The 14,187-nt window shown below is 57.0% G+C and overlaps 1 protein-coding gene across 1 annotated transcript in view; it reads right to left on the bottom strand.

The window, feature by feature from the left end:
• Positions 1-4,789: 4,789 nt before the first annotated feature.
• TEAD3 (TEA domain transcription factor 3) overlaps positions 4,790-14,187 on the bottom strand; it is a 24,282-nt gene continuing 14,884 nt past the window's right edge. Inside the window, exons 4-13 of the mRNA XM_013008472.2 lie at positions 10,941-11,003; positions 10,086-10,097; positions 8,828-8,965; positions 8,672-8,721; positions 8,078-8,139; positions 7,384-7,517; positions 7,058-7,231; positions 6,759-6,899; positions 6,521-6,673; positions 4,790-6,349 (exon numbers count right to left, since the gene is read on the bottom strand). Of these exons, the coding sequence (XP_012863926.1) occupies positions 6,236-6,349; positions 6,521-6,673; positions 6,759-6,899; positions 7,058-7,231; positions 7,384-7,517; positions 8,078-8,139; positions 8,672-8,721; positions 8,828-8,965; positions 10,086-10,097; positions 10,941-11,003 (1,041 nt within the window). The 3' untranslated portion in view covers positions 4,790-6,235. The remainder of the gene's footprint in view (positions 6,350-6,520; positions 6,674-6,758; positions 6,900-7,057; positions 7,232-7,383; positions 7,518-8,077; positions 8,140-8,671; positions 8,722-8,827; positions 8,966-10,085; positions 10,098-10,940; positions 11,004-14,187) is intronic.

Below are 14,187 nucleotides of genomic sequence, written 5' to 3' on the forward strand. Positions count from 1 at the left end.
CCAAACTTGGGGGAGATAAAGGCATGAAGTGGTTGGCTTACAAACTTTCATAGGTAGGGGAAAAAATTCACAGGATTATAGGGTTAAGGTATAGGTGTTATTAATGGCAATTGTGAAGCTAAGAATTATATACAGGTGCCAGGTTGGCAAGGGGTAGATTGAGTTTATTGTGCCAGCCTGGCCGATAATCACATGTGGAGATAATTGAAAGGCGGAGGGATAAATGGGTGGTGAGCCTCGCCTTTCTAGTTCTCAGGTCTCTTGCTTTGTGATGGTCGCACCAGGGTACAGCTGCCTTAGCAGTTCCCTGCTTCAGCTTGCAAGATTGACTTCCTACAAGCTTTGGGTTGGGATGTTTTCGTGATGCACACTTTCTTTACATAAAACTCTCTTGTACATGAGTTGCTGTGGATTTGTCTCTCTAAAGTACCTAGACTAATACACCCACCGAGGCTCGTCTCTGTTGTGTAGGCCTTGAATAAATGTGACCTATGGAAGATTGGGGTTCACATGGGGCTGAGATGAGGATTCCCTGATGGTTTGGGAAGAGTAGTCCTTGAGCCTGGGGGAGTTAATCCCAGCCTGAACTGATGTTTATGATCAGTCATTCACTGCTCAAATAGTTATGAAAAATAGGCAACAGACCATCTGACATCTGAGGATGTTCTCTAGGGAGCCAACGGGCATGGAAACTTCCAAAGCCTTTGCCTCAGGCAGGCCCAGCCCCCTCCCTGACTTTGAGACACTTCCTGGAGTTGATGCCTCCAGTACTGGAAAGGTGGCTTTCTCGGGGGTGTGATTTAACCTCTGACTTGAATCTGCTTTGTTTCACTTAGGTAAATAAAGCAACCAGTTCGTCATTCTGTTTTTTAAGAGCAGAAAGGTTAATCCAAAGGATAAACACAACCGTGCCTCCAAAATACTTCACCTCAGAAGAGCCCTATCTGCCCAGGATCCACGAAGAAGTCGCGAAGCTCGTCCAGGACCTTCTGTTTTTTGTCACTTAACCTTCGAAGTACAACTGGCAGGCAAGATGGCTGCGACCTGCATCTGGTGGTGAGTGGTGGGTCTCCATCACCAAGATAATATAGGATCCACTTTGCTCCTTTCTCCCTGAAACATCTAGTCTATACAAGGTTCCTGGTGAGGTGAGGAGGGAAAGAAGCTACGATACTAAAAAAAAAACAAACAATAAAACCCACTCACTGCCATCGAATCAGTGCCGGCTCATAGGGACCCCTGCTGTGGGTTTCCAAGACCATAACTATTTACAGGAGTAAAAAGTCCCGTCTTTCTCCCAAAACACCAACCATGTGGATCGCAGCCCAACACATAACCTCTACACCACCAGGGCTCCGTCTAGTTTCCGTGAAGGAGACTGTGCATGCAGGTGAGCAGGTTTAGGGGCTAATTGAAAAGAGTGTTTGCACTGTGTCAGGCACATGCTACCAGTACAGTGATCAAATGGTAGCAATGCCTGAGGAGTCTCTGGTATTCCTGGTGGCGTAGTTATGTGTTGGCTGCTCCACAAGGTTCAGTGCTTATCCGTAAGTCAAAAGGCTGATGGTTCGAACCCACCCAGAGACTTCTTGGAGAAGAGGCTGGGTTTCTGTTTCCAAAAGGCTCCAGCCTTGGAAACGCTGTTAAGCATAAGAAGGGTTGCTGTGAGGCAGAACCTACTGGTTGACAACTAACAAGATCTAGTAATACACGCAGTCCACCCAGGTGCCACAGTCTAGAAACAGATGTTAGTGACTCTGGGGGGAACGGATGATCCCACCCAAGCAGCCCTCCCTAGTCTCTTACTTGGCTTTGGGGCAGACCGAGTGTGGGCAGTCCTGAGGCCACCTCAGGTCTGTCAAAATCAACCACACTTTCTTGTTCGCAATCAGTTGAGGCAAATGGAACCTTAGACACTCGGGGACTTTAGTCTTCCTGGGCTGTTGATTTCACTAGCCTGCGTTTAAACGGAATCCATTCCACGTAGCCAACCTATTACTTAAAGTGCTGGCCGTTGTGGAACTGGAGAATGTTCTGTTGTGTATAGTCTTGCTGCAATTAGAAAAATAATAATTGCATGCATAACTGACTATAAGGAAGATGTTCTCGAATTGAATATGGTGACAGCTGTACAACTCTTCTTGGTATGATTGCATGATTGAATTGTGTGACAAGTCAATGAGGTGCAGAAATGTATTGGGTAGGAATGGGAGAAATGGTTAAGCCCCCAGCTGGGAGCTCCATCCAGTGGTGCCTCAGAGGGAAGGCCTGGTTGAAAGTCCCGTGGGGCCGTGCTCTGTAACACAGGGTTGTCATGTGTCACTGTGTGATTCTAACTCCACTCACGGCCACCTGAACGTGAGAGTTCCTTCTCTGCTTTGTCCCCACACGGCTGGGTGACTAACTGGAAGGTTGGCAGTGCAAACCCATGTAGAGGCATGTTAGAAGGGCTGGGGAACCGATCGCAGTGATCAATGTATTAAACACCCCCGCGCCCCATGAGGGGGATGAAGAACAGAAACGTGGGTGAAGGGAGACAGTGGAAGGTGTAAAATATGAAAATAATTTATAATTTATCAAGGGGTCACGAGGATGGGGGAGGGAGGGGAAAAAGAGGAGCCAATACCAAGGGCTCAAGTCGAAAGAAAATATTTGAAAAGGATGGCAACATATGCACACAGGTGCTTGATACAATGGATGTATGGATTGTTATAAGAGCTGTAAGAGCCGCCCCCCACCCCCCACTCCAAACGATTTATATTAACAAGAAGGGCTGAGGTGCCCTCTGGAAGGTCACAGCCTTGCAGCCCCAGAGCACCACCCTGAGGAGCAGCCGTCCCGACGGCAACTGCTTCGGGCTTGGGCTTCCCTCCTTTGGGAGCTGGAGGTAGTCATCACCGCCCTGGGTCCGTTAGTTTGGTGCATGTGCGGCTTGGTGTGAACAGGAGCAAGCGCGGGCCATGTTTCACTGCTGGACTTCCTGACACCCCAGGGACTCTGGAAGCAGTTCTTGGGGGGCTGTTACTCTTTGGGGTGGTGTGAAGGGAGTGCCCCTGAGGATGCAAGGACAAGTACCCAGAAAGCGAACCACTTGCCCTGGGGTTCACCCCGCCTGGCAACGACCACTTGTGTTGCAGAGTAGATTATTGTCTTTAAGTAGATTACCAGGCCCTTTGGAGCCCACCTCTAGGTGGGTTCAAACCATCAACCTTTTGGTTAACCATTTATACCTCTCAGGGACTCATTAGCACCCACAGAGTGTGGCCCAGGCTGTACTGTCCAACGTCAGGGAGCCATTGCTTTTTCTGTAAATCAGACCGATTCCCACCTCATAAGAAGTTATTGAGGATTCCTGGTGGCATAGTTATGTGTTGGGCTGCTAACCACAAGGTCAGCAGTTCAAAATCACCAGCCGCTCCACGGGAGAAAGAAGAGGCTTTTGACTCTCGTAAAACCCACCAGCGGTTGCTAAGCCCCGGAATGGACTCAGTGGCTGCAAAGCCCTAAGGGGTCCTCGAGGGGTAGTGAGCCGGCTGCTCCCCGCAGGTCGGTGGTGGACCCCACCAGCGGCTCCTCGGGAGAAAGATGAGGGAGTCTGCTCCCGAGAAGGTTTCGTCTCCGACACCTTAGGGAGCGGGGGTACTCGGTCTCACAGCCTCACCCCAGTCGGAATGGACAGGAGGGCAGTGGGAATGCTGTGTGAAGGTTAAAGAGCAAGGGGGGCAGCATCCAGCCCAACGCCTGACGCCCAGATCACAGGCCAGCTGAGGAGGCGCAGGGCCACCAGACCCTTGGACCAGGTGCGGGGCCCACACCTCACCACAAGGTTGGAGGTCAGTCCACCATAACCGACCAACCAGCTGCTGGAACCCTGTGGAGCCCAGTTCTCCTCCCACATACACGGGGCCGCCAGGAGCACCAGGGTGGACAGACGGACCTGGTTCAAATCCTGGTGTTGCCAGACAGGGGATCTCACCTCAGCCTCACTGTCTCCAGCAAAAGAACGAAAGCACCAGGGAGCCTGGCTTCCGCCCTACTCCGCCGTCATGGTGCGGCCTGCGCCTCACCTCCTCTTAGTGAGGTACAGCCACCTGCATCAGCGGCTGGCTGTGCCTGCCTGTGGTCCAGGCACCCCCCCACCCCCAGTGTGTCCTTGGGTGTGTTCAGGCCACACCAGGCACACTGGGCGCCAGGGGCCAAAGGAGGCCAGAGCAATGGGAGTTGGCAAATCTCTTGTTTCAAAAGTATTGTAGCCGAATCACTTAGATCTTTCAATGTTACAAACTTTCTTATCCTGGCGTCCACTCAAGAGCAGTGAGCTTTTGAGCGACATGTTCACGACACAAGGTCTTTGAGGGAAGAGACTACACAGGTGTACCCTACACCTAGGCGCTAGCAGGGAACGCTTGTAAGATTATCGAATTCTCTCAAGAATCCACAGGTGTGTCCTCTAACAGGTGTGGCTTCAGCCTCAGAGACTTGCCCGAGGCTCTAAATTATTAAAAGGCTTGTCCACCTGAGGCTCAAACCCCGCTACCATTTGAATGGAACGGAGAAGTGTACACTTGCCCGTTGTATGGGGATATGAGAGCGCTTTGAGCTCGGCCAAACTTTTCTGGAGTTCTCTGGCGGTACATTTGGAGTATGGGGAGGGCTCATCTCCAATCGCCCGTCCAGAGATGGGGTGAGCTGGGAGAAGGGGGACAGCGCCAGGGCCATCCCAGCCATTCCCGAGGGGCTGCCAGGAGGAACCCGAAGGTATGCAGCTGGCCACACGACTGACCCACAAACAAATAACTTTAATCTTTTTTTTCCCTTTTTTTGAGCAGGAGCTGGGCCTGGGGGTGGGGGCTGCCCCAGTCCTGCACTGCATTTATGATACATCCCATCACAGCTGGATTTAAAAAATACACAAAAATATATATAATATACATTATAAAACCGAGGTTGGGCCGGGAGGTGGCCTGAGCAACATGCAGACGGTGAGGGCCTTCCGGAAGCTCAGGAGCTGGGCGGGGCGGGTGGAGGGGAAGCAAGGGAAGGGGCACAGTACTTCATTTGAAACTCATAAATACCCAGAGGTCGCTGGTTGCCTGGGGGCCAGCCCCACCCACAGGTGGCTGCTGAACAGGCCTAGCCGGCTGGGGGGAGAGGTGGGGGGTCTGCGTCCTGGGGCAGGGGCAGCAGGGCAAGGGTTAACCTTCAGTCCCAGAACTGGATCTGGGGAGAGCTGCTGCTCCAGGCCCGGGAGACGGGTGGGGGTGGAATTTAAGGGAGTGGCATCCAGGTAGGGGTCAACCAGCCCAAGGACAGGGAGAGGGAATAGTCGCGTCTTCTGCCAGCCCTTGTTTCAGGATGGCTCGCTGCTCTGGGCTGTGTGGTCCCAGATCCCATTTCCGATCCTAAGCTTGCTTTGTCTCCAGGGCATTCCCCTTTCGGGAGGCTGCTGGGAGGCTTGGCACCCGCTCTGGGCTGGGGGGCTCAGAGGCGTGGGTAGAGGCTCCCCTAGGACTTGGCTGGCTGGTGGGAGGATGCGTAAGGTAAGGTGCCTAGTACCTGCTCTCCTCTTCCTACTTGGTCACACACACCTGGTGCTCTGTTTTGACCCCTCAGGAGGCTTCCATTCCTCCTCCTGTCTGACCTAGCTCTCCAGAACAGACCTCTTTCCCCTCTCCCTGCCCCCCATGGCCAGACACTGCTCCAACCTGGGCTCTGAGGACAAGCACCCTGCAGTGAGACCTCCAGCTCTGGCCCCCATGCCCACCTCCTGGTGGGGGGAGGGGGTGGTGCTGGTATCACAGCTTCAACCCTTATCTCTTGGGGCCAGGGCGGGGGTGGGGATGAGCTGTGCAGGGCCTGAACCATAGCAGGTGCAAAGGAGTGTGGGTGCCTCTCTCCCCTCAACCTGACACTGTCCTTCCTGATGCCTCTCCACCCGATTCCCTCCGCCTCATCCCACCCTCCAGTTGCCTGCCACACTCCTCACCCAGCTTGCCTCTCGGAGGCCGTTTGAGGTGCAGGCCCTGGGCAGGCTGCCCCTCCTGCTGAGCCTGCCGGGTTCTCCCACAAGTAAAGCGCAGAACAGTGGCAGGGAGTATGTGTGGTGGGGGCAGGTGGGGCTGGGCCTGGGGCCTGGCAGGCAGATGCGTCCTCATCCTGGACACCCCCAGGGATGCCAGGCAGGTGTGTGGCAAAGATGCTTGTCCTGGGTCCTGCTGCTGGGGTGGGAGGCACCCTAGTCTCTGACCAGCTTGTAGACGTGGTGCTGAGCCCCATGCTCACTGGTGGAGACTTCGAAGACGAACGCGATGACCAGCAGGGTCTCCTGCGAGTCTCGGCTTGTGACCACCTGGGGGCAGGGAGCAAGAGTCCAACGGTCAGGCAGCGTGAGGCCACATGCTAGCAGGCCTGCCTCGGTCCTGGGTCTCAGTCTTTCCATCTGAGCACCAGACCCGGCCAGCTGCCGCGGGAGGCCAGGCCCGCCCCGCCCCCGCCCCCGCCCCCGCCCCCGCGGCCTCGCCTGCAGGATGGTGAAGTTCTCCAGCACGCTGTTCATCATGTACTTCTCGGGCAGGTGCTTCAGCTTGTGGATGAAGTTGATCATGTACTCGCACATGGGCGAGCGATGGATGCGGTACACGAAGCGGCCGTTCTCCAGCCGGGCGTACTCCGTCTGCGGAGAGTCCCCGGGAAGGCGTGACCCCGCTGTGCCTGCTCCGGGGTGAGGCCCCCTCCTTGCTGCCCAGGCCCCCACTTACCTCCACCTTCTCCACCACCTGCTTGCCGAAGGAGCACACCTTGGTGGAGACGCTAATGGTCATGCTGTCAGCGGAGCTGTACTGGGAGCTGACCCCATAGAAGGCCCCGGGGCCCTCGTGGATGGTGCTGTTGAGGTCGGCCTGGCAGGGGGGCAGAAGGGCGCCATGTGTCCATAGGAGCCGCCGTGGCATTCCTCTGCCCTCCCCAGGAGCCACCTCTCCCAGGGGACTCACAGCCCACAGGGTCAGTGGGGTGGGCCCAGGGGGCTGGCTGCCCATGGGCAGGAAGGAATGCTCACCCAGAACTTGACGAGGAAGAAAGCGTTAGGGGGCCCTTTTTCATAGAGCTCCTTCAGGCCACCCTTCTTCTCGGGGAACTTATCGTAGATCTGGCGCACGTCCACTGCCTCCAGGGGTGGGTCGGAGAAGGCGGGGTTGGTCTGGCCGATGTGCACAAACAGGTGTTTGCTGTACTGTGGGGAGGGCCCAGGACGGGGGTCAGGAGAGCACCCGAAGGGACAACAGGCCAGGCCCCATCCCCATGAGTCCGAGGGGCCTCCACCTTCAGCCGGGCCCCGGGGCCAGGTCACGCTGGAGCACGCCCATGAGCTCGCCAACACTTTACCGTGTCGGGGTCGCGCTGCACCTCCATGAAGGCCGAGTACTCCAGGAGCCGCAGTCTCGAGGAGGCGATGGTGCGGTCCTGCCACACGGGCACAGAGGCGGCAGCCGGGGGCAGCGGGGCCAGAGGCTCGTAACCTGTGGGGTGAGAGGACCCACATCTGCATACGGGGGCAGCCCTGGCTTCCACTGAGCCTTCATGTGACCAGAAAACGGCCCCTGAGCTGCAGTTGCCCTCCCCACAGCCCCCTGGGCCAGGCGGCCTTGCACAGTGCACTACCCACCCGGCCTGCACCACCCATTCCTGCAGGTTCCACCACTGGTGTGTGTTCACCTGGAACACACGGGCGAGTAAAGAGAGACAAATGAACCCATGGCCCGGCCCTGAACTCTAGACACCGAAGGCTGATCTGGTGTGTTTGTGCGAGCGTGTGTGTGTCCCATTTAAATAAACGTGCAGCGTCTGTGGGGCTGTGCTTCAGGAGCGTGTGTGGGCTGTGGGTGTAGATGTGGTGCCAGAGCTCTAGGAGCAAGACTGTGAAAGGCAGAGGGGCCAGTTCCTGGGCTGACCCCCCACCCCATCAGCCCCTATTCATGCCACCCCCCTCCCGCGCCCGCACGGCTGGCCTCCAGCTCGCCCACGCAGAGGTGCAGGTGCCGAGGGAGAGAGGTGCTGGTGACACCTGCAGGAGACTTACTGCTGAGCGTCGGGGGCAGGGGCGGCTGGATGGGGTAGGCTGGCTGCGCAAAGGGCTTGATGCTGCAAACAGAGCACAGCCTGGTTGGAGGGTCCACCTGGCCCAGCCCGCATCCCAGACCCCGACAGGGACCCACTGAGCCAGCAGTGCAGGCTGGCACACTACACCGCACCGACCTTCTGTTAGCAATCCTGCGGCAGCTCCCAACGCGGGTGAACAGACAGTGCCTCGCGTCAGCCCCACACCCGCAGCCCCGCTCCCGACAGACAAGTGAGCTGCTCATTAAACCGCAGGGGGGGCTCTTTGCAGCAAAAGTGGACAGGAAGTGAAGATGTGAGCACGGACACCCTCAACTCCCTAGCTCAGCAGCGAGCTTGACTCAGATCCACCGGGGAAAAGAAACAGGGCCGGGCGATGAGCGAGACAGTGGGCTGATAAATGAACAAGCACAAGAATCCACACAGGTGGATCTGCGCCCTCCATCCGTCCCTCGACTCTCCAATGGCATCTCTGCTCAGCCGTTCCTGGGGAGAGAGCCCTGCCCGGTGCCCCTGGAAGGAGGAGGGTCTGGGAAGGGCGAGCCACAATACTCACTCCTGAGAGGGTCCAGGCTGCTGTCCCAGGAGAGGGGGGCTGCTCCAGAACTGCGGGGAGGGGACAAAGCCAAGAGGCCCCTCAGTGCCCAGGAGCCCTGGCACAGCCCCGTCCTTCAGAGACACCCACCCGGGCCTGCCTCCCAGGCCCCTGTACCCGAGAGGAAGTGGAGAAGACGGCCTGGGGCAGAGGGGAGGGCGGGCTGAACTTGTTCTGCAGCACACTAGCAGACACGATCTGGGCAGAAGACATGGACGCCATGCTCTGGAGGGCTTTGTCCTTGGAGACTTGGTCCTGGGGAGGGGAAGGGCCAGGTCAGGCCAGGGACCAGGGCCTCCAGAGTCCAAGCCCTGCTTTCGGTCCTGCTCTGCTGTGTGGTCCCGGGGGAGACCCTGCGCGCTCTGAGCCCTCCTTCCAGTGTGCGCCCTCCCTACCACCACCACTCCCACGGGGACGCCCCAACACTTCTCCTGTCGCTAGTCTGTTTCCTCAGGGTTTCCCAGGTATGGCCCGTCGCCCCGCCGCATCTGTGCAATGGTCAGGGATGCAAACTCTCAGCCGCTGACTCAGAAGCAGAGGCCCAGGGGTGGGGCCGGTAACCTTCGGGTGACGGGTCCAGGTGACAGGCACGCCATGGTGGCTTCCGTCCCTTCTTTCCTTTTTAAAAACGCTGCTCCCTACCTGAAAGGCTAACCTGGAAGGGTTTACGCTCATGGTGGGGCACAGTTTACAATGCTTCTGAATTAGACCTGTAAGGGATTGTGGAATATTTTGCTTTGTACTATTTTCTTTCTTTGCATTGTATTATTTTCAACAAGCGAGAAAAAAAACCAAAAACGGATTCTTATTTCTCAAACGCCACCACTTTTAAACTAAGTTAACTGGTTAGCCCGCACAGTAACGAGTATGCTCCCTGGAAAAGAAAATCCATCTAAGACCAAACTGATTGTTCCGCTGTTTCAAGCGCAGGAGAGAGCCCTGGGGAGCGCAGCAAGGGTCAGAGGTGAACCAGCTGGGAGCGGATGACGAGGATGTTGGACATGATGGGAGAGTGTCACCACAGCCACTGATCACTGAAAACGAGGGCACTGGGAGACGGTACTGTGGTGGCGTTTGTTCCCATGAAATAAATACACTAAAATGTCGCTTAGAAAACTAAGCCCACACAAGTCGGTCTTACTTGTGGCGACCCTCTAGGACAGGGAAGAGCAGTCCCTGTGGGTCTCTGACACAGTAACTCTGTACAGGGGCCTCAGTGCCCGAGGAGTGATGGGTGGTTTCAAACTGCTGACCTAGAGGATAGCTGCCCCGTGCGTAACCCTAAACCTAACTGACTCCACGGTTGAGAGCCTGCATTCTAGACCCGGTGCCAAGCCGCCCCCCTCCCAGGCAGGGGAAGGACCAGACTACTTACCAGGTTCATGGCCTGCAAAGAGAACAAGGCGGACGGATTAGAAGAAACCCAAAGAAAGACTCATGGGGTGAGGGTGGGGCACAGCCTCCCCCCACACCCAATGCCCACCTGGGCCCCAGCTCCAGCAGAGGCCAGAAAGGCTTAGAAGCAGCTGTGAGTCACCCCCATGCCTCCCGACATGCTACACACCCCTAGGGAGTGCATGCCGGCCAGGGGTGCCCTGGAAGGGGAGGTGCGGGCCAGAGACCCGGACAGTTGTCCAGGCTGGCACTCCCTTGCAACTGGCCGTGTCCTCTGGAGCTGTGTTACACCAGAGGGGGCGGGGGAGGGGCTGGGCAGCCTATCACCAGAGCAGCTGTGGGCAGGGAAAGGCGAGGCCGCCTCCTGGGGGTCTTGGACTCAGGCCCAGGCCCTATACCGCTGGCTCAGAGGCCAGGACTGAGAGGCGGCTGTGGAGTTGTGGTGTCCACCGCTGTAGCCCCCAATGCCTCCCACCTGCCCACCCAGTTGACTGCCGTCCCCATGCAACGAGCAAGCAGCAATGAGGGGGAGGCGGGAAAGGAAAGCGGAGAAAAGGAGAGATTGGGGGGGGGGGGCCTAAGTGGCCCCAGATGGCCTCCCTCCCTCTCTCTGTCTGTAGAGCTGGCTAGTCCCTCGGCCTACTGCTCAGTTCTGAGGCGCTGTGTCCAGGTGTCCTGAGGCTGGACTCCGGGTGACTGCGGTCACTATGTTTTCGAAGCTCTCTCATAGGCCTCCAGTCCTTGCTCTGCTCCGGACTGTGGCCAGAGACCAGCAACAAGTCTGGGTCCAGGCGGGTGCGTGGCAGGGCTAGGCCAGAGGCAGGGGAGGCCGTACCTTCAGCTTGGACTGAATCTCCCGAGATTTCCGCCTGGCTAGAACCTGCAAATGGCTAGAGACCTGTGGAGGGAGAGAGAGAGCGAGAGCAAGCAGAAAGAGTAGAGGCGAGGCAAGAGCTTCAGCCAGAAGAGAGGTGCGTGGAGCTGGGGAGCTGGTCCCAGCAGAGCCCGAGCCGGGCAGATGGATGGCGGGGCCCAGGAAGGGCTGCAGGCCCCAGCCAGCTGCCCAACATACCTTGATGCCAACCTGGTACTCGCGCACCTTCTTCCGAGCTAGAACCTGTATGTGGCTGGACACCTAGGGGCCGCCCCGCGCCCCACCAGAGAGGAAAACATACAGTGAGGAGGGACAGCCTGGCCACAGACAAGGGGCACCCCCACCCTCATCTGGGGGTGGGTGGGAACTTGGGGGCCCCATTGGCAGACACCCCGTGGGCCTGCCAATTCTGTTCTTGCCTTTGCCCTGAGCAAGAGCCTACAGCGCCTTCCAGGACTACCATGTACAGTGGTGTGGGTTGTCCACCTAACCACCCAGAGGGCACGAGTGAGGGCTGAAATCCCACCCAAGCCTTGCTGGTCAAATCATGTGCCCAGTGTAGGGGTTCATGTTCGCCACAGGAAACCCCCCTGCCCCACAGTGGAGTGTTTTTCACTTGGTATTCTGGGGGTAGAAGCTTTTTTAAATCCAGCACCAGGGGGGCCAGCAATGGCCCTGGAACTCCTGCTGGCCATTGGATAGGCAAGGGGACATCCAAGCTCTCCCTGTGTATCCTCCACCCACCCTACCAGCCTGGGCCTGCCTGTGCTTGGTCCCCGCAGCTGTGGTCCCAGCATGCCTTCTTCCTCGGACTAGTGTACAGATGTACAAACCGCCGCGGGTGTCCCCACTGCCATCGGGCGAGCCCCGACGCAGGGTGAGCCCATGCACAATGGGACCACACTGTTCTGATCCACAGGGTTCACAGGTAACCAGGTCTTTCTTCCTAACTTCTCAAATCTAGGTGCTCCTGTGATACCAGTCCAGCACCTGAGCAACAAGCAAGCCTCCACTGGCAGCTGGGGGATGAGGTGGGGGGAGTGGATGCACGGGAGGTGCCTTAGCCGGGAACTGAACCCAGGGGCTCCCACGTGCAAGGAGAGAATCCTACCATGGGACTACAACGTCCACACAGGCATACCCAAACCCAAACCAAACACTGCCCCGGAGTCGAGGAGGCCTGGGCAGAACTGGCCCTGTGCGTTTCCGACACGGTGACTTTAAGGGAGTGGGGAGCCCTTGTCCCATGAGCTGATGGTTGGAACCCATCAGCAGTTTCGAACTGCTGACCTTGCAGTTAGCAGCCCAAGCCATAACCACTACACCACCAGGGCTCCTTCGCATGTATACAGGAGGTGCTTTGAATGGTGTTTCTTCCCCAGCAGCCTCCTCCCTGAGGCCTGTCCTGATAATCCACCGAGGCTCATAGTAGGAGCCTTGGCTCCCAGCTCCAGCTGGCAGAGCAGAGTTCTGAAATCGCTGAGCTGACCCGAGCCTGGGGGAACCCAAGTGCCTCTGTCTCACCAGGAGGCACCGGCACTGCTAGGCAGCCTCAGACTTTCACTACCAGCGACTGTGGTTGGCCTTCTTGGCAAATTGGCTTTACGCCCACAAAGAAAGTTTATTTTTTCACTGGTGGCACCGCCTCTCCTGCTGCTCAGGTAGAACCTGAGTGCTCCTCACCCAGCCCCAGGATGCAGCCCCTGCCTTCAAACTCAAGCCACACTCACCGACATCGAGTCTGTGAGTGGCCCCATGACAGGGGAGAGCTGCCCTGTGGGTTTCGAGACCATACTCTCTGTGGGCGTGGAAAGCCTCTTGCGACTGCAGCCCCAGCCAGACACAGGTCCTCATGTAGACCGTCCACCGGCAGGGGAAGAACAGCCAGCACCTTAACCCCAGGTCACACAGCCGAGTGCCAGTGCGTGGCTTCCCACCCCAGCAGCCTACGTGGCCTCTCCCTTAAACCACAGGCACGGAGCTCACCTCCAGGTGGCAGATGTCTCAAAGGTTAACCCACCCAGAGATGGGTGAAAGTTAGGCTCGTGTGTCACCTACAGAAATAAGAACGTCCAAACAAACCTTCCTGGTCAGCTGGGGAGGCTCAGCGGCACACCAAGACCTGCCCTGTCCTTCGGAGCACAGACTGAGCTGGTGGCCTTTGGGGGGGATACTAGGTATAAAAATCCAGAATTCCACAAAAGAGGGGTGTGGGCCTTGCAAAGGGCAGTGACTTGGTGAACCCTGAGCTTGCTGACAGCTGGTAGCCTCTTCACCTGTGTGACCTGGGGATGAGGCTGGACTGCGGGTGATGGGGGGAGGGCTACCCCAGCTGCCCACCACTTTCACCTGCATGACAAAGGAGCCAGGACTCCCAAAGTCCAGCCTTTAACAGTTGGACAAGCTCCCTCCCTTCCTTCCTCCCTCAACTCACAGGCACCCTACAGAGCAGGGTAGAAGTGCCCCTGTGGATTTCCAAAACTGTCACTCTATGAGTAGAAAGCCGTCTTCCTCCTCTGGAGCAGCTGGTGGTTTTGAACTGCTGACCTTTCAGGTAGCAGTCCAACATGTAACCACTACACCACCAGGGGTCTAGCAAATATGTCACCCAGCAGGAGCGAGGTGTGCTGGGCATGCTGGCTCTTGGCTTGGGACTACACCCCCCCCCCCAGCCCCCAAACCCAAAGCCCTGGCCATCCAGTAGATTCTTACTCATGGTGACCGCTCAAGGGGGTGGTTAAAGAGCCTTAGCCTTAGCAGCCTGGGGTGATCTGCTGTTTGCTACTCACTTGACCCAGAAAACCCCACATCATGCAAACCAAAAGGTCAAATCTTTGGGTCACACCGATGAATCTGCCCAGGCCATCAAGAGTCGGCATATCCTGAAAGCCACCAAGTATTTGAAAGACATCACTTTGCAGAAGCAGTGTGTGCCCTTCCAATGTTACAATGGGGGCGTGGGTAGGTGTGCCCAGGCCAAACAGTGGGATGGGACCCAGGGTTGGTGGCCCAAAGAGTGCTGAATTCTTGCTGCAAAGAGTGCTTAAAAATGCAGAGAATGGAGACATCGGATAGTGTAGGATATGACATAATAATAATTTATAAATCACATCAAGGGTTCATGAGGGAGGGGGGAATGGGGGGGGAATGAGGAGCTGATATCAAGGGGTCAAGTAGAAAGAAAATGTTTTGAAAACGATGATGGCAA

The sequence above is a fragment of the Echinops telfairi genome, unplaced genomic scaffold (assembly GCF_000313985.2).
Source record: "Echinops telfairi isolate 266 unplaced genomic scaffold, ASM31398v2 ScPeMD7_655;HRSCAF=1070, whole genome shotgun sequence".
Taxonomy (NCBI): Eukaryota; Metazoa; Chordata; class Mammalia; order Afrosoricida; family Tenrecidae; genus Echinops; species Echinops telfairi.